This window comes from Balaenoptera borealis (genome assembly GCF_965194805.1).
Source record: "Balaenoptera borealis genome assembly, chromosome: 19".
In the NCBI taxonomy this organism is placed as follows: domain Eukaryota; kingdom Metazoa; phylum Chordata; class Mammalia; order Artiodactyla; family Balaenopteridae; genus Balaenoptera; species Balaenoptera borealis.
This window is the reverse complement of record NC_138878.1, coordinates 12,280,815-12,298,872: the sequence shown is the minus strand read 5'-3', so window position 1 is coordinate 12,298,872 and position 18,058 is coordinate 12,280,815. Positions and strand designations below refer to the sequence as shown.

Genomic DNA, 18,058 nt, shown 5'->3' with positions numbered 1-18,058 from the left:
TTCAAGGAATATACATATAATATGTTTAAGTTCTTCTGCAGGAACTAAGGCCCCCCACTCAGGTGGGGGATGGTAACTTCAGGCTGAGCACAAGATTCCTGGAGCACTACCCTGTTACCTCACCGCCAACCAATCAGAAGAACGTCACACACCCTGCAGCCCTCACCCTAAATTTTACCATAACCCCCCCCCAAAATCATCAGGGAGTTTGGGGTTTTTGAGTACCAGCCACCCGTTCTCCTTGCTTATCCCTGCAATAAACCTTTCTCTGCTCCGAATTCCCACTTTTTGGGTTGTTTGGCCTCCCTGTGCATGGGGCATATGAACTTGTGTTCCGTAACAATATCTTTAACCCAGTTATGACCAGCAGCACAATTTTATACCCTTGCATTTAGATATACAAGATGATGTAGGTTAATAGTGGAGAGGTTTAGGTCATGGGCTTTGGAGTTGAACAGAAACGGGTTTGAATCTTGGCCCTTTAACTTACTTTTCAGTGTGTACTTAGGCAAGGCAGTTACCTCATCTGTAAAAGGTATGCCAGTTGGCCTGCCTCATACACGGTTAAAAAAATAAACAAAATAATGTAGGAAATGTTTAATAATGCCTCACATATAAACATTAACTATTACTTTTCAAAGGCAAATCGAGGACCAAATGCCAATTTAATTGTCTCTCAAAGAGTACGTTATTTCTTCCACACCAAATCCAAGAAGGTCTAAAGGACAAGTGTATCCATGAGCACAACGTATCAGAATCTGAGGTCTGCATACCATTCTGCAACTAAAACGAACATAACTAGATACTAAGAGCTGTGACCTCTACCAAACACACGTCACCATTTCCCCCTTATTAATCATGTCAACTACTAGGATTTTGAGTATGGATACTAAAATGTCGGTCCCCAGAAGTCCACATCCTTACTTGTCACGTGACGTGCCCCAGTCCCTTCTTTCCCTGCCATTGCATCAGCCGATTTAGAGCCGCCTTCCCAGAAACCAACTAATAAGCTGATTCGTGCTCCAGTTGACTGGCATGTCGGATGACCAATAATTTCTCGGGAAGGTAAGGCGCGGCGGGGCACTTTCCATCCGCGCGCTCTGGTTGGACGGGGCGGTGCGTGCTGCCGAGGGCAGCGGTTTGGCGCTGGTACATCTGCGTGTCTGCGGGAACAGGTAACCGTGGCTCCGGGCGCTGGGCGTTGAGGGAGGAGTTAGGAACTGCGACCCTCGGGAGAAGCAGATTGACCTCTGAGAGAGTTCTACGGCGCCGCAATAGCGGCTGTGCTTGGCGTTTGGTCCCTAGGCCAGGCCCTGTGAGTCCTCTGGAACGGGGGCATGGGCTGGAGCCGGGGTTGAGGCAGCCGCTTGGCGACACGGCAGCTGGAGAGTGGCCTTTTGTCAGACCCTTGGAGCGCTGGGGGTGGAGTGGCCTCGGGTGGCCTTGCTGAGGACCGAGACCTTGGAAGGATCACTGTTGTCGCTGACCATCCGCCCAAAGCTGAGGTTTTATCTCCCCTGGTTTTAATCCCCTAGGGGCGGGCGGGGTTGCGGGCGGGTAGAGTGGTCAAGACGGGTGGAATCAGGCTGTGAGCCGTTCCATAAATTCTTAAAATTAGCTAATAACTGATACTAGTCCAGGCCCATCTAGAAGCACTTTCCGTGCTCCATCACGTTTGGCTATTACTTTTTCAGGGTCTGCGTTTCCAGTGTGCTTTAAGTTCATTCGCAGTTCTCTACTAAAGGGTTATTAATTATACCATGAAATACTTAGCAACCACTGTGCTGGATGCTGAGGCCATACCCGTAATGGTGAGCAAAAACCACCAGTCATGATTCCCACTGGGCTAGAACTTACAGCCTGTTGGGGAGATGGACCTCCAGCTGTCAAATGCATGTGCAAATTATGACGGGAGACACCTGGGGCTATGAGAATAAAATAGGGAGAATCTGATCAAGAAAGAGAAGACTTCCTTAAATAAGTCTCTTTGAAATTGAGATGCCAACAATGAGAAATTAACTAGGAAAAGGCAAAAAGGGAGAATAGGGTAGTCAGCTTACCTGGCAAGTGAAGAGCATGTTGAAAGGTCCAGTGGCTGGAGCCTTAAACCCAAAGGCCAGTGTGATTTAAGGTACTTAAGACCTTTACAGTTCCTGCTGGAAAATGGAGTCTGACCTCCTTTGTGCTACTTCTGTATCCAATATAGCCTTCCTGTGTATTTATATTGAATAAATGAATGAGTGGTGATGGTGACACAGCCTTTAATAGTCCCAGCCTCCATTGGGCCTAACAGCAATATATTGGATCCTTTTACATCATACTGCAGTTATTTCTGTGACTATCTCCCTATTAAGGGCATGAACTCTCTTTCATCTTGGTTCCCAGCATACAGTATGTATTCAATATGTTGAATGAATAAACAAAGATGGAAAATTCATGTGTCTTTTGGAATGGAACTGCTTATTTTCCTCAGGTAACACATTTAGAGGAGGAGCAATGAACATTCTGAAACAGCTATGATGTTGCTGCTCAGGCAGAATTAGCACCGTACGTTCATTGTTGCTACCATGATTAATATTCATTGAGAGCCATGATGAGAAGGGTCGAGGAAGAATGTGGTGTGACAAACTTTCTAGAAACCATAGCCTTGACTCCTTAGCGTGAACAGAAAGTCCTCAGCTGTGGGGATTTTAGTCAGCTCCTTGGCTCTGTCTGCCCGTGTTTCACCATCTTTTTGCCCAATGGGCTTTTTGTTTGAGTAATGAGTTGATTGAGTTGTGAATAAATCAGTTGAAATTGTGATTAAACATAAATCTAAGAGTCAGTCTCATCATGTTCGCTGTGTACATCTTTCTTTGTATCTTCCTCCTAGGAAGGAAGAAAACCTTGAGCTAAGTGATGTAAAGTAATAGTATCCAATTTGTTCCAGGTTACAAGTTGCTTCCAAATACAGGATGGCTTTTGAGCCTCAAACCCCAGGTGGCGTAGGCAGAGTAGATCTTACTTTTTTACGAAAAAGGAAACAAATTTAGGACAAGTGCCTTTTTACTTATTTAATTGTTTAAAAAAATTTTTGGCCATGCTGTGAGGCATGTGGATCTCAGTTCCCCAACCAGGGATCGAACCCGCGACCCCCGCATTGGAAGCGCGGAGTCTTAACCACTGGACCACCAGGGAAGTCCCAAAGTGACTGTTTTTTAAAAATAAATTTATTTATTTATTTGTTTGTTTGTTTGTTTTTATTTTTGGCTGTGTTGGGTCTTCATTGCTGCATGCCGGCTCTCTCTAGTTGCGGTGAGCGGGGGGGCTACTCTCCGTTACGGTGCGCGGACCTCTCATCGCGGTGGCCCCTCCCGCTGCGGAGCACGGGCTCTAGGCGCACAGGCTTCAGTAGTTGTGGCTCGCGGGCTCAGCAGTTGTGGTGCATGGGCTTAGTTGCTTGGCAGCATGTGGCATCCTCCCGGACCAGGGCTCGAACCCGTGTCCCCTGCATTGGCAGGTGGATTCTTAACCACTGCACCACCAGGGAAGTCCCCAAAGTGACTTTTTTTTTTTTTTTATATTTATTTTTGGCTGCGTTGGGTCTTTGTTGCTGCACAGGGGCTTTCTCTAGTTGCGGTGAGTGGGGGCGACTCTTCGTTGTGGTGCGCGGGCTTCTCATTGCGGTGGCTTCTCTTGTTGTGGAGCACGGGCTCTAGGCACGCGGGCTTCAGTAGTTGTGGCGTACAGGCTCAGTAGTTGTGGCTCGCGGGCTCCAGAGCACAGACTCAGTAGTTTGGCACACAGGCTTAGTTGCTCTGCGGCATGTGGGATCTTCCCGGACCAGGGCTCGAACCCGTGTCTCCTGCATTGGCAAGCGGATTCTTAACCACTGCGCCACCAGGGAAGTCCCCCAAAGTGACTTTTTAAAGGTTAGAGCTAGGTCTAGAATTCTAGAGACTTTTCGATAATGTTGTGAATGACATGGTTCCTATTTTTCTGGACACCCAGTGCTACATGGCACTACAACTCCATGCCTGTGATTGGTACCCTCTACCAAGGCCTGTCACTTCTCTCTAACCCGCCTGTCAGAGAAGCCGTGTAATATATGTGAAAGCGCTTTGAAACTGTAAAGCTGTTTTATTCCTAATTTCCCTCTCTTCTGATTCCCTCTCTCTTTCACTGGCTCTTGAGCTCTACTTCCTCAGTGTGGCAACAACGTCCTCACTCCCTAGCAGTCAAATAGCTGGGAAGGCAGCAGTTTAGCACTTGGGTTCTGGAGGAGCTAAGTGGAGGCAGGTACATTCCTGCTACTTGCAAGGCAGTTCCTTGTACAGATGGACCCATCCCCAGGTCCACTGTTGCCTCCCCAAGACGGTCAGGCCAAACCTAGAGGCCCTGGCTTTGGGAATAGTGGAACTTTGCACAGTTCTAGGCATGTGGGTTAAGACAGAGCTGGAAGGGCCCTTAGAGTTCATCTGTTATGGCCCCCTTTTGTTGGTGAAGTAATTCCCTTAAGGACTTGGAGCTAGGACTGGAACCTGGGTCTCCTGAGCCTCCCTCGTCTCCAGGGGGCTCCTCTGCTAGACTGAACTGTGAGGTTTTATTCCCATTTCTTAATTCCTGACCTAGGGCTTGGAACAGCGGACGCTCCATACATTTTTGCAGTGAATGAATGCATGAAGAAACCACCTCCTCCGCTTAATGTGTTGGTGTATTGAACAGATTGAGGTTGGCCGGGGAAGGAAGAGCATGTGGGGTTGCTGTCTGCTACTGCAGCAAGTTTTGCTTCGATGATGATTTTAGCCTTGGACATTAGAACATAGAGGTTTTAGGATCAAACAGCTTACCCGTGTCCTGCTTTGACATGGCCTGAGAAGCTAGGAGTCTTGTGTAATGTTTACTTATCTCTTAGTTTCAATTCCCCTAATTTTCTTTCATTTTTCCTTTGGTTAGTTCCGTAGGGTTATTTTCGAGATGGACTCAACCCTAACAGCAAGTGAAATCCGGCAGCGTTTTATAGATTTCTTCAAGAGAAATGAACACACCTATGTTCACTCATCTGCCACCATCCCTTTGGATGATCCCACTTTGCTCTTTGCCAACGCAGGCATGAACCAGGTAAGGGTGTTTTCCCTTCCCCTTGGCTTTTTTTGTCCACAGAGGCAGCAAAGCAGCCCTGGAGTCAGTCAGAATCCCAGTTCTGTCCTTCCTGTGTGATCTTGCAGAATCTACTTTATGTCGTTGAACCTCTGTTTCTTTGTCTGTGAAATGAGGAATAATGATAGTGCCTGCCTTTAGGTTGCAGTGAGGAGTAAATAAAATAATGCATTTAAAATGTTTAGCACAGTATTTGAAGTAGGTACTTGAATTTTTTTTTAAAATTATTTATTTATTTATTTTTGGCTGTGTTGGGTCTTCGTTTCTGTGCGAGGGCTTTTTCTCTAGTTGCGGCAAGCGGGGGCCACTCTTCATCACGGTGCGCGGGCCTCTCACTATCGCGGCCTTTCTTGTTGCAGAGCACAGGCTCCAGGCACGCAGGCTCAGTAGTTGTGGCTCAGGGGCCTAGTTGCTCTGCGGCATGTGGGATCTTCCCAGACCAGGGCTCGAACCCGTGTCCCCTGCATTGGCAGGCAGATTCTCAACCACTGCGCCACTAGGGAAGCCCCGGTACTTGAATATTAACTATCATTATTTTTAATTATGATGAGAGACCTCGATACTCATGGATTAAACTTGTATGCCTCTCAAGAAAAATACAGCCTACATCTAGTCTGTAAAGTTTTGCCTTTTTTTTTTTTTCCTAAGGAAAAAGCTGTGCTTTATTAAAATCAGAGGCTGGGTTAATCTTGCTGAGCCCTGAAGAGACTTGTTAACTCAGCTGTTGTGGTTCTTCTTCATCTTTTCATTGTCCTTGTTTTTTTCTTTATAAAATGTCAGTTCTTCAGGATTCTTTTAAGGCTTTGCTTTCATTCCGATTCTAGGCCATGCACAGTCTTATTTTTTTCTTCAATTAATTAATTAATGTATGTATTTATTTATTTTTGGCTGCGTTGGGTCTTCGTTGCTGCGTACGGGCTTTCTCTAGTTGTGGCGAGCGGGGGCTACTCTTCGTTGCGGTGCGCAGGCTTCTCATTGCGGTGGCTTCTCTTGTTGCGGAGCACGGGCTCTAGGCACGCGGGATGCAGTAGTTGTGGCACGTGGGCTTCAATAGTTGTGGCTCACGAGCTCTAGGGCACAGGCTCCGTAGTTGTGGCGCATGGGCTTAGTTGCTCCGCGGCATGTGGGATCTTCCCGCACCAGGGCTCGAACCTGTGTCCCCTGCATTGGCAGGAGGATTCTCAACCACTGCACCACCAGGGAAGTCCCATGAACAGGCTTACTGATTTTTTTTTTTTTTTTTTTAAACTCCTTTCTTGAAGCTACTGCCACGAATGCCAATTCGGATCTACTGCTGACAAAACTTTATTAGTAGGATTTGTGTTTGGGGCAATTGAACTATAAAAGATATTTAAAAGTTTTATTTTTGGAGACAAGCATTTTCTCTTGAAGTAATGAGAGCATCACAAGTTTATAAAGGTGTTTAAAAGGAGTTTTTCAATATACCTGTGACACTGAAAACTATTTAATTGGCTGGAAGTGGATTCAGGTTAGATGGGGCCCTCAGGACTTTCCTTTGGAGGTTCTCTGGGTGACTGCTTAGCCCGGTGGACCCACCAGCCCTTAGGATGCCCCTCACTGTGGGATAAGTTGACATTTTCTCTTCTCTCAGGTCTCTTCTCTAGCATGGAAAACTAGAGGCGCTGGGAACATTTTCCACCTGTATTACATGAACCATGAAGTTATAAAAGTGTTTTCAGTTGTGTGAGTCCCATGCGTACACCTGGAATTGAGGGCACTAATTTTAGGTGGACTCTTCCAAGGTGGTGAGTTTTCTGGAACACTGGAACAGTTTTATTCTACTCAGGCATACCTAGGCTTTGTCTTCTCCCACATGAACTGAATGTACTTGGCAGAAGGACCATGGAGTCCAAGGTTTATAAACATTCTCTGAATAACAGTAACTAGTAGCCTGCGTGTAGCACCTCCTATACGCCAGGCATTGCTCTATGTCTTATGTATATTCACTCATTTAATCCTCACTCTGTGCCATCCTACTGAGGCACTGAAGGCTCAAGTAAACTGCCCAACCCCACGAAGCTGGTAAATGCTGGAGCGTGGATTTGAACCCAGACAGTCATTTGCTTACGTGCTCTATGCCTCTTAATCAGAAATACCTTGCGTTTTTTTTTGTTTTGCTTTGTTTGTTTTTACATTTTGAATTAGTATTTATTGAGCATCTATTCTTTTCAGGTACTTTTCTAGATGCTGGATAATAGCTAAGTAAGATAGTTTCTGCTTTTAAGGAGTTTACGGTCTAGCGCAGGACTGTACAATGTACTTTCTGCAACAATGGTAACTCTATATCTAATCACACACCAGCCATGTGTGATTATGGAGCTAGTGTGACTTAGTGTGACCAAGTGGTGCTCATTTTACTCCCTTAACAGGTCTCAAATTTTTTTCTTCCTTATCACCTTTACTACCAAGCCGGCACACTGGTTTTAGAATAAGTTCTTCCAGAAAGATGGTATAAGCCCTGACTGCAGAGACTTGAGAGGAAGCACAGGTTTCACTGCATCAACCTTGACTGTTATCCCAGATCTGGCAGGGCTTTGCTTTGCGCAGTTGGTGTTACTGGCAGTGGTGGAGACCGTTGGAGAACTAGGACCAGGGAGGAGCTGCTCCAAGACAGGCTGCCTCTGCTGCAGCCCACAGGGCCACCTGCCTCTGATAAGTTTCTGTATTGCAGGCTAATCACATCCGGAAGGGAATGGTCTATGTGTGTTCTCTTCCCGCCAGCATGTAACCACCTGATATAACAGCAGCTCTTTAAAAGTTGAAATGTTCCCTTTCTTTTTTAGTTCAAACCCATCTTTCTGAATACTGTTGACCCATCTCACCCTATGGCAAAGCTGAGCAGAGCTGCCAATACCCAGAAATGCATCCGGGCTGGGGGCAAACACAATGACCTGGACGATGTGGGCAAGGATGTCTATCATCACACCTTCTTTGAGATGTTGGGCTCCTGGTCTTTTGGAGATTACTTCAAGGTAAGTTCAAAGAGGAGATCCTTGAGCAAAGATCAAAGGGATTTTGAGCAAAACAGTCATTTCTGCGGAGGGAAATGGGTTCTAACTTTGCTTGTTTCATGATACAAAATATCATCTAGCAGATTCAGAAGTGAAGGACATTTATCAATTCTAAGACTTCTTGGAAGCAGTACCTGTAATTTTATGATTTCAGTTTACGTGTGGATTTCTTGTGTAAATTTACTGTTTATGGTGAAGATACTGTATTGGACCTCTCCTACTCATATTAAATAGATTCTGGTTTGGTCATATTCCACATCTTTTTGATCTTTTTGTAGGAATTGGCATGTAAGATGGCTCTAGAACTTCTCACCCAAGAGTTTGGCATTCCAGTTGAAAGACTCTACGTTACTTACTTTGGGGGGGATGAAGCAGCCGGCTTAGAACCAGACCTGGAGTGCAAACAGATCTGGCAAAACTTGGGGTAAGAATGTAGCTCGCATGTGGAGAGTATGAGTATGGAAGAATAAAATGGTTCCTACACTCAGTGCCAGAGTGGGGTCTTAGGACTTGGGGTGCGTCGCCATTTCCTGTTTCGGGGTGTGTATGTGGAGGTGGAGGTGACTGGGAGTAATTATCCTTTGGTGCATCCGTTGCTTCTTAGTAGGTTTACTTGATCATTCTGTCGTTGAAAGCCAACATAAAGAGTCTCATTTTTTTTTTGCTTTTTATATATTTTTAGAAATTGTACATAGAGTGCATATGTTGTGAAATTTCAAACTATATGGAAGTGTAAAAAATAGGAAATGGAAGATCCCTAACATTAGTCCTTGTTAATAGTTTGATACCCCATATAGAGTCTCTCAGGCCTTTTTTCATATTTCTGTAGCCCTGTGTGTATGTGTGTGTCTTTTTCAACAGAGTGTATTGATATGAAACAGTTTATTTCTTATAGAAATGTAATGGCGTCAAACAGGTCTAGGACAAAGGAAGTTGTGGGTTTTTTTTTTTTAACGTAATATAATTCTAATATAAAATCACATAGCATAGGGCTTCCCTGGTGGCGCAGTGGTTGAGAGTCTGCCTGCCAATGCAGGGGACACGGGTTCGAGCCCTGGTCTGGGAGGATCCCACATGCCACGGAGCAACTGGGCCCGTGAGCCACAACTACTGAGCCTGCGCATCTGGAGGCTGTGCTCCGCAACAAGAGAGGCCGCGACAGTGAGAGGCCCGCGCACCGCGATGAAGAGTGGCCCCCGCTCGCCGCAACTAGAGAAAGCCCTCGCACAGAAACGAAGACCCAACGCAGCCATAAATAAATAAATAAATATATTTAAAAAAAAAAAATCACATAGCATAAAAAGTAACATGATAGATGAGCGATATGTGTACTGGGCTTTGAACATAATAGAATTTATGAAGCTCTGTATCAAGAGGAATCTGATTGTGGAATGATGTTCCCCTGTAGATAACAAGAATGCCCATGATGTCCTTGTCTCATTTTCTTGTTCTTTTTACTTACACTCTCTTGTCCTTTAGTGCGTAGCTTTTTATATACTTAAGCACTGCTACTTCTCCTTTATTTTTAATTTTTTTTTTAAATTACTTTTACTCCAGGTATATTATTCCAATCCAGCTTCCCCTTGTACTTGGTCTGAAATCCCTCTTTGGTTAGACTCTATAGTCTAAATGTACTTGGATGTTTTGAGTAGTAACACATGTGAAACTTAAATACTAATCTTGACTTTTTGAATCCTGTTTTACTTGGCTTGTATATATCTGTACTTTGTTTTCAAGCAAGCATAATCTTTTTTGAGTGCTCTGTTATCTAGCAATTCTCAGCAGAGTCAATATTTTGGAAATGTTTTAACCTTATTAAATTCTTTTTGGTGTCATTTTAAGGTAAAAGATGACTAAATTGAGGCATAGAGAGGTGACTTTAAATGATCAGCTGCTTTTTTTCAACACTTATACTGTCATAATATAATTGTTTTCATTTATAAAAATGAAGGAACATTTGCAAAGAAACGTGCAAAGAAATTTGTTTAAATTCTGGTCAGGAATTCCCTGGTGGTCCAGTGGTTAGGACTCCACACTTCCACTGCAGGGGACATGGGTTCCATCCCTGATCAGGGAACTAAGATCCCACAAGCCGGGTGGCCGATAGATAGATAGATAGACAGATAGGTAAATTCTGGTCATATTCAGCATGAAAGTTTTCATTTTTATGTGTTCCTTTCTAGGCTTTATCTATATGTTTACATGTTTTTATTTATGATCACAGCATATGTGCATTTTGTATTCTGTTGTAGTCACTCTTGAAAAGAATCATGTTCTGCTTCTTTATCAGGATTTGAATGCAGACTCAGCACTAGTAATTGCCAAAGAGTGAGCCTTCTTTCTAGAAATGCATAAGGATCTCCTTTTTTGGTGGATGCAAGTCTGTGCAGAATCCTGTTACTAGCTATAACTGGGCTTATCTTCCCGCTCTCTGCAGGCTGGATGACAGCAAAATCCTCCCGGGCAACATGAAGGATAACTTCTGGGAGATGGGTGACACAGGCCCTTGTGGTCCCTGCAGTGAGATCCACTATGACCGGATTGGTGGTCGGGATGCGGCGCACCTCGTCAACCAGGATGACCCCAATGTGCTAGAGATCTGGAACCTCGTGTTCATCCAGTATAACAGGTGGCCTTGGGGTCCTGATCTGTTCCTGCTAAGAGCAGCACCTTTCCTCAAGCTGCGTAGAACGAGAGGAACTCAGAGCACACGGCTGTCTTCCCATCCTCGTCTTTGGGGACGGTGGGGCACTGCTAAAGGCATCATGGGATCTTGTGGACATTTGTTCAATTTTATTTCTCAGGTTTTCCCTCTGATCTCTGGGACAGGGCTGGGCCTATTCTTTTATAAACTAGTTTTATTCCACATACTACCTGCTTAAGGGCTATTCCTATAATGTCATTTTTGCTATAATTTGAACTGCTGTTTTAAAGCTCATTTCCTTGAAGCTTGCCTCACTCTTTAATGAACCCCAGAGTATTTCTTCCCTTTCCCCCTTCACTCCCCTCCTCCCACCAAAACAGGCAGAGGCAAATGGCAAATAGTCACAGCCTGCAAACTGCAAAGTGAGTTCTACCCAGCAGGGAGAGGTGGCAGCCTGAGTCCATGTTTCATCCTCCTCTTTCTCTGGATCTTGCAGGGAAACCGATGGCATTCTGAAACCTCTTCCCAAGAAAAGCATTGACACAGGGATGGGCCTGGAGCGACTGGTGTCTGTGCTGCAGAATAAAATGTCCAACTATGACACTGACCTTTTTGTCCCTTACTTTGAAGCCATTCAGAAGGTACTGGTCCTATTGCAGACTTCTATGGAAGTTTCAGGCTGGACCCTTAGTACTGTCAAAGATAAAACAATCATATGCTTTGCCAGGTGAGGGTACCTGTGACCATCTACCAACTTCATTGTTAATAACACAGGGGTCTAAGCACAAGGCACTGTATTTTATTGTGTGCAGGGGCCTAGCTGGAGGCTCTTCACTCTTGCTCCTGTTACCTTTCTTGGGGTTATAGGATCTGGCAAGAGGGTCATCCTTTCTCTTTATGCCCCGTCAGTCCTCTCTGAACCTCCTAGGGTGAGGCAACACTAGGAGGGCTGCTTCCTGATGAGCTGCCTCCTGGTTTTTATCTGTAGGGCACGGGTGCTCGGCCATACACTGGGAAGGTTGGTGCTGATGATGCTGATGGGATCGACATGGCCTACCGGGTGCTGGCCGACCACGCTCGGACCATCACCGTGGCCCTGGCTGATGGTGGCCGACCTGACAACACAGGGCGGGGGTAAGTGTGTTACACGTGGGGCAGGGTTAGGACTGACGCTGTTGAGTTTTATGGCTCTCCGTGGAACTTAACACCATACTTCGTTATTGTTTGTCTTCTAGGTAGTTGGAGGGATCCTTTTATTTTTTTTAGGGATAAAGGGAGTTTCAGCTCACTTTGAAGAGTTCGCTATATTAAATTTCTGCTGCCAAGTACAAGATGACAAGGATTGTATTTAAGGTTGTCTGATAAGATACTGGCAGGGGCAGGGGAGATACTGATGAACCCCAGGCAACTTCATTACTGACAGCCAGGACCTGGGATTGGATTGTGGGCATCAAGTTGGCCGTCTGGTCTGTACTTCTTGCCTCCATCTCTGGTTCAACAGAACAAGCTTGGAAAATAAACCAAGGTTATCCTTGATGCATATTTGTGGATTATATTACTGAGTTTTATGCTGGAATTAATGTAATGACCTTGGGGGAATGCAAAAAAAAAAAAAAAGCAGGCTTAGGATAAAAGAAAGAATCTGAAAGAGAAAGACAAAAAATTGGTCATGTTGCTTGGGTAGAATTCCAAAGGACCCACTACAAAACACTCGGCTGGGAATGTTGTCTAGCAGGAGACTGGGTTCTGCCTCTTACAGGTATGTGTTGAGACGGATTCTCCGCCGGGCTGTTCGATACTCCCATGAGAAACTCAACGCCAGCAGGGGTTTCTTTGCTACATTAGCAGATGTTGTCGTCCAGTCCCTGGTAGGTGTATTTCCTGTTCACCTCTTCTGTACTGAAGCACATACCTTAAAAGGTGTAGAGTGGGAGATATCACACTGTTAATGAGAATTTTTAGAGGAGTCATAGTATAGTCCCTGCCTTCATTGGGCTCATATCTGTGTTTCCCATTTACCAGGGAGATGCATTTCCTGAGCTAAAGAAGGACCCAGATATGGTGAAGGACATCATAAATGAAGAAGAGGTGCAATTTCTCAAGACGCTCAGCAGAGGGCGTCGCATCCTGGACAGGAAAATTCAGAGCCTGGGAGACAGCAAAACCATTCCCGGTAAGGACCGGTTTGTTCCTTTCTTCAATAGGCTGGTTCATCTTTCTGGAAGAGGCAAGCCCTTTCTCACAAACCGACAGTGGACTCCTGTGTTTCCAAAGGCTGAGCATAGCTTGGTTAGACCGCTTTTGGTGTAAAATGGGGTTTATAGTAAGATTATAAAAGTAACATTTTAGGGCTTCCCTGGTGGCGCAGTGGTTGAGAATCTGCCTGCTAATGCAGGGGACCCGGGTTCGAGCCCTGGTCTGGGAAGATCCCACATGCCACAGAGCAACTGGGCCCGTGAACCACAATTACTGAGCCTGCGCGTCTGGAGCCTGTGCTCCACAACAAGAGAGGCCGCGATAGTGAGAGGCCCGCGCACCGCGATGAGGAGTGGCCCCCGCTTGCCGCAACTAGAGAAAGCCCTCGCACAGAAACGAAGACCCAACACAGACAAAAATAAATAAATATTGTGGCAAAGTATTCAAACAGTACAGAAGTAAAAAGTGAAAATCCTCTTTCCCAAACTCATTTCTCAGAAGTCACAACTCTTTAGAGTTTGTTGTATAACTATTCAGGACTTTTCTGTATTTGCATACAAACGTATATAGGGGTGTGTGCACGTGCACAAGCAAAAAATGGGAACGAATAGTATATAGTGTTTTACAACTTTAATTTTTTACCAGACAGGAAAATTAAATCCAAAAGTTTTTACTTTTTATGGAAGTATAATGTAATGTTCAAGGTGAAAGCCTGATGAATTTCCACAAACTGAGCACACTTGTGTTCAGATTAAGAAACAGAACTTTTCCAGGGACCTCTTGTGCTTCCCCCAGGTTGACTGCAAAAGATTTGATGGATTTTCTGACAGATACACAGAACCATTACTCACTTGCCTGGCTCTTTAATCCCTCCTGTCACTGCCAGTGTCCTCCTGGGAAGGGGTCGGGATGGAAAGGAAGGCGGGCCATCCTTGTCATTCTTACGTGATGCCTTTGTGCTGTGTAGGGGACACTGCTTGGCTCCTCTATGACACCTATGGGTTTCCAGTGGATCTTACTGGACTGATTGCTGAAGAGAAGGGCCTGGTGGTAGATATGGATGGCTTTGAAGAGGAGAGGAAGCTGGCTCAGGTAAAGCATTTGGGGAATGAGCAAGAAACTCCGCACCAATCAAGGCAGCACTTGGCTGCAAGGCAAGAAAGAGTTTCCTCCCATTAAAGTCTTTGAAATTCTGTTTTTTCCAAGACCAGTGAGTCTCAAGTGGGGGCAGTTTGCCCCCTTTACCCCAGGGGATATTTGGCAGTAGCGTATAAAGACATTTTTTGGTTTTCACAACTGGAGATGAATGCTACTGGCCTGTAGTGGGTAGAGGCCAGGAATGCTGCTCAACATCCTTCAGTGGACAGCCTCCCAGAACAAGAGTTACCTGGCCCCAAATGTCAGGAGTGCTGAGATCAAAAAACTCTGTTTTAGAGCTTTACATTGGGCATAGTTTAGCAATTTCAAGTCCTTCAGAGTTCTTTTTCTTTGACATTGAGGTAACTTATGCTTATTTCTCTTACTGGCAGCTGAAATCACAGGGCAAGGGAGCTGGTGGGGAAGATCTCATTATGCTGGACATTTATGCTATTGAAGAGCTCCGGGAAAAGGGTCTGGAGGCAACAGATGATTCCCCAAAGTATAATTACCATTCGGACTCCGGTGGGAGCTACGGTATGTTAGTGTGCTCATCTGGGGTGGTTTTCAAGCAATGAGTCTCGAGATTAGGAACCCAGGATATCCAATGGTAGCCTTGCCTGCAGTGCTGTGTACTCATGCTGTGTAATTTTATACTCAGAGAGACCCTTGGTGATTGACTTTCTATTTATTTTGGAATAATTATAGATTCACAGGAAGTTGTAGAAAAAGAAATTTACCAGGAGATTCCTTGTATCTTATACCCAGTCTTCCCTAATTGCAACATCTTGCAGGAAACAAGGAAAATGACATTGATTGATAAAATTCACAGTGGCTGTTGAATTTTGCATCGGGATAGTAGCGTTCTAAAGTTAAGACAACTCAAAAGAAATATACAGGCGCTACATGTTTTTGCTTTTTTTGCTCCAGCAGAGATACTTAAATCTATCTAAGGAAGCCCACAAAAGGAATACATTCCTTATGAATTGACCTTGGAGTAGGGAATTTATTACTACTCTTAAATACCTACTAATCAAATTCACCAGGTTTCTGTTCAGTAGCTCACAGTTAGGGTGACCATCTGTCCCATTTTCCCAGAATTGTCCCAGTGTTGACGCTGAAATTGTCCCAGTGTTTCCTCATACCCGGGGAAATCCCTTGGTCCCAAGCAAACCAGGACAGTTGGTCACCCCTACTGAGTATTATATTCTCCAGTAGAAAACCAGCATGTTAAGCCCTTTTGTGGAGTCTAATAGGCTTCTTCCAACATGAAATTAGACAATTAGGACCTAAGGAGAGTTTGAGAAATAGAATCCGATAAAAGCCAGCTAAGAATGTGTGAATGAAGTCATCAACCGTGTTTTCCCCTTGTATGCAGTGTTTGAGAGTGCGGTGGCTACAGTGATGGCTCTGCGCAGGGACAAGATGTTTGTGGAGGAAGTGTCCACGGGCCAGGAGTGTGGAGTGGTGCTGGACAAGACCTGTTTCTATGCCGAGCAAGGAGGGCAGATCTACGACGAAGGCTACCTGGTGAAGGTCGATGACAGCAGCGAAGACGTAAGCCAGCAGTTCTTCTTCATTAGTGGGGGGCGGGGGCCCAGCAAAGGGCCGGGCCTGGGCCCCAGGCAGCTGCTCTGTCTCCTCGGTGCTCCCAGCCCTGCTGGGCAGACACCACCGACCTTTGGGTCGTGTTCTGTGGTCAGTGTTTCTGAAGCCGAGGGAGCTGCTTCTTGTACTGTGTTGCTTTCATCACCGTTAGGTCCCCTTGTAGCAGGATCCTTGCAGCCAGGCTGCTTAGGTTGATCCTTGATTCCTCCAGGCTTTCCTTGTAAATAAGGAGAGATAGCTCTCTGGAGGGCAGACATCCTCGTAGAAGACGTGGCCTGTAGCTCAGCCACTGCTGTCTCTGCGGTCTTGGATGAGTTACCTAGTCTCTTGGGCTTGAGCTTCCTTACAATGGCTTTAATTCTCTAAGATGCTCCTTAATGGAGAGTGTATGTGTGTCTGTGTCTGTGTATATATACACATGTATTACATATTTAAAGTGTTGTGTGTTTGTAATGATAAATATTTATATAGTGGTCGATATATATATGTATGTATGTATATATAATGGTATTAATGGTATGTGTGTATAGTACATAAAGGGAGAATTCATATTTATGTCCATTTATATATATTTATATATATACATATATACACACACATATGTATTTGGATTTATTTATGTATTGGTCTCCTCCTTGACTCCTCTTAGAAAACTGAGTTTACGGTGAAGAACGCTCAGGTCCGAGGAGGATATGTCCTGCACATAGGAACAATCTATGGCAACCTGAAAGTGGGGGATCAGGTCCGGCTGTTTATTGATGAGGTGAGTTTGAGTTGCTTTAGGCTGGTTAGTAATCATCTCTCCTTCCCCTTTTAAAAAAAATATCAGCTTTATTGAGGCATACCTGGCATGTAGAATTACAAGAGTTCTTTAAAGTGTACGTCATAGTGATTTGATGCAGGTTGTGAAAGGAATTCATCTCCTCCTCTGGCTTTAAATTGGTCCATCATTACTGTCCCTCCTAAGTAAAATTATAAGTAGATGATTGCGTGTAAGGTGCAGAAGTAAATTTTGAGGGATGTCGATGAGAGTTAAATCTGTTCCCAAGTTAGACCACAGTGATTTCAGTTGAGATCCTATACCTTCATTTTCACGGATTGCCTTTCTCCAGCTTAACCTCAAACACTTCTTCAGGAGCCAAGGATCCTGTATGAAGAAATAGGTTCTGCTGCACGTGCCAGAGCTCCAAAATAATAGTAGCATAAAACAAGACGGAAATGTGTTTCTCACCTGAAAGTCTGAGCTGATGCAGAGGCCCTCCCCACAAAGTCACAGGGCCTTGCTCTTCCTTGCTTTTGTTCCACCATCATTCCTGGGGCGTTGCCCTTGCTTTCATGGTCCAAGAAGGTAGCTATCAGATCCATTTTCTAGGCCAGGGTTGGGGGACTTTTTCTGTGAAGTGCCAGATAGTAAATAGTTTTGGTTTTCTGAACCATACTGTCTCCATCACAGCTACTTGACTCTGCCGTTGTGGCACAAAAGCACCGTAGGCAATACGTAAACACACGGGTGTGGCTATGTTCCAATAAACCTAGTTACAAAAATGGATTGCAGGACGGGTTCGGCCCATAGGCCGTAACTTGCCAATTCCTGTTCTAGACAGTGGGAAAGAGGAAGGGGAGGGTGTGTTCCTTTAAGGGTACACATCACTTCTGCTCACAGCCCACTGACCAGAATTTAGTTACATGGCCACAGTTAGCGGCCAGGGAAGCTGTAGGCTTTATTCTGGGCAGCCATGGGTCCAACTAAAAACTCTAGTACTTGGGAGGAAGGGGAGAGCAGGTACTGGGGGCCGACCAGCAGTCCGCTGCGGACCTCTCCACCAGCCTGCTCTGCCCTTTATAGCCCCGACGGAGGCCTGTCATGAGCAACCACACAGCCACTCACATCCTGAACTTCGCCCTGCGTTCCGTGCTTGGGGAGGCTGACCAGAGAGGCTCCCTGGTTGCTCCTGACCGCCTTCGGTTTGACTTCACCGCCAAGGGAGCCATGTCCACCCAACAGATCAAGAAGGCCGAGGAGATTGCAAACGAGATGATTGAAGCTGCCAAGGTAGGTTGCGTTACATGTGAGCTCTTGGGTCATGAACTTCACTCCTTCCTGCACCATCGCTTTCTATGTACGGAGCCGCCCCCGCCCAGATGCTCTCACTCTGTCGAGCCATAGTCTGTCCTGTGAACACGTGTTCAAAGCAGTGATTCTTAACTGTGCTGGGTAGGGGGCAGTGCTGGTGTTCAGTGGGGGGCCTCAGGGAGGTCTTTGGTCCGCCCCTTCCTTAGGACAACCAGAGCTCTTTTAGTT

At 45.4% G+C, this 18,058-nt stretch overlaps 1 protein-coding gene across 4 annotated transcripts in view; it reads left to right on the top strand.

Annotated features, from left to right (window-relative positions):
* AARS1 (alanyl-tRNA synthetase 1) overlaps positions 1 to 18,058 on the top strand; it is a 28,053-nt gene that overhangs the window by 5,091 nt on the left and 4,904 nt on the right. The window contains exons 1-14 of one of the 4 annotated variants that reach the window (XM_082369804.1): positions 1,066 to 1,175; positions 4,936 to 5,100; positions 7,944 to 8,132; positions 8,450 to 8,595; positions 10,609 to 10,800; positions 11,312 to 11,456; positions 11,804 to 11,949; positions 12,575 to 12,683; positions 12,838 to 12,988; positions 13,979 to 14,103; positions 14,541 to 14,685; positions 15,527 to 15,705; positions 16,406 to 16,519; positions 17,603 to 17,809. In XM_082369804.1, coding sequence (XP_082225930.1) covers positions 4,957 to 5,100; positions 7,944 to 8,132; positions 8,450 to 8,595; positions 10,609 to 10,800; positions 11,312 to 11,456; positions 11,804 to 11,949; positions 12,575 to 12,683; positions 12,838 to 12,988; positions 13,979 to 14,103; positions 14,541 to 14,685; positions 15,527 to 15,705; positions 16,406 to 16,519; positions 17,603 to 17,809 — 1,992 coding nt within the window. In that variant the 5' untranslated portion in view covers positions 1,066 to 1,175; positions 4,936 to 4,956. Of the gene's footprint in view, positions 1 to 1,065; positions 1,506 to 4,935; positions 5,101 to 7,943; positions 8,133 to 8,449; positions 8,596 to 10,608; positions 10,801 to 11,311; positions 11,457 to 11,803; positions 11,950 to 12,574; positions 12,684 to 12,837; positions 12,989 to 13,978; positions 14,104 to 14,540; positions 14,686 to 15,526; positions 15,706 to 16,405; positions 16,520 to 17,602; positions 17,810 to 18,058 lie in introns of those variants that run through there. The other 3 variants (XM_082369801.1, XM_082369802.1, XM_082369803.1) reach the window with 3 other exon arrangements.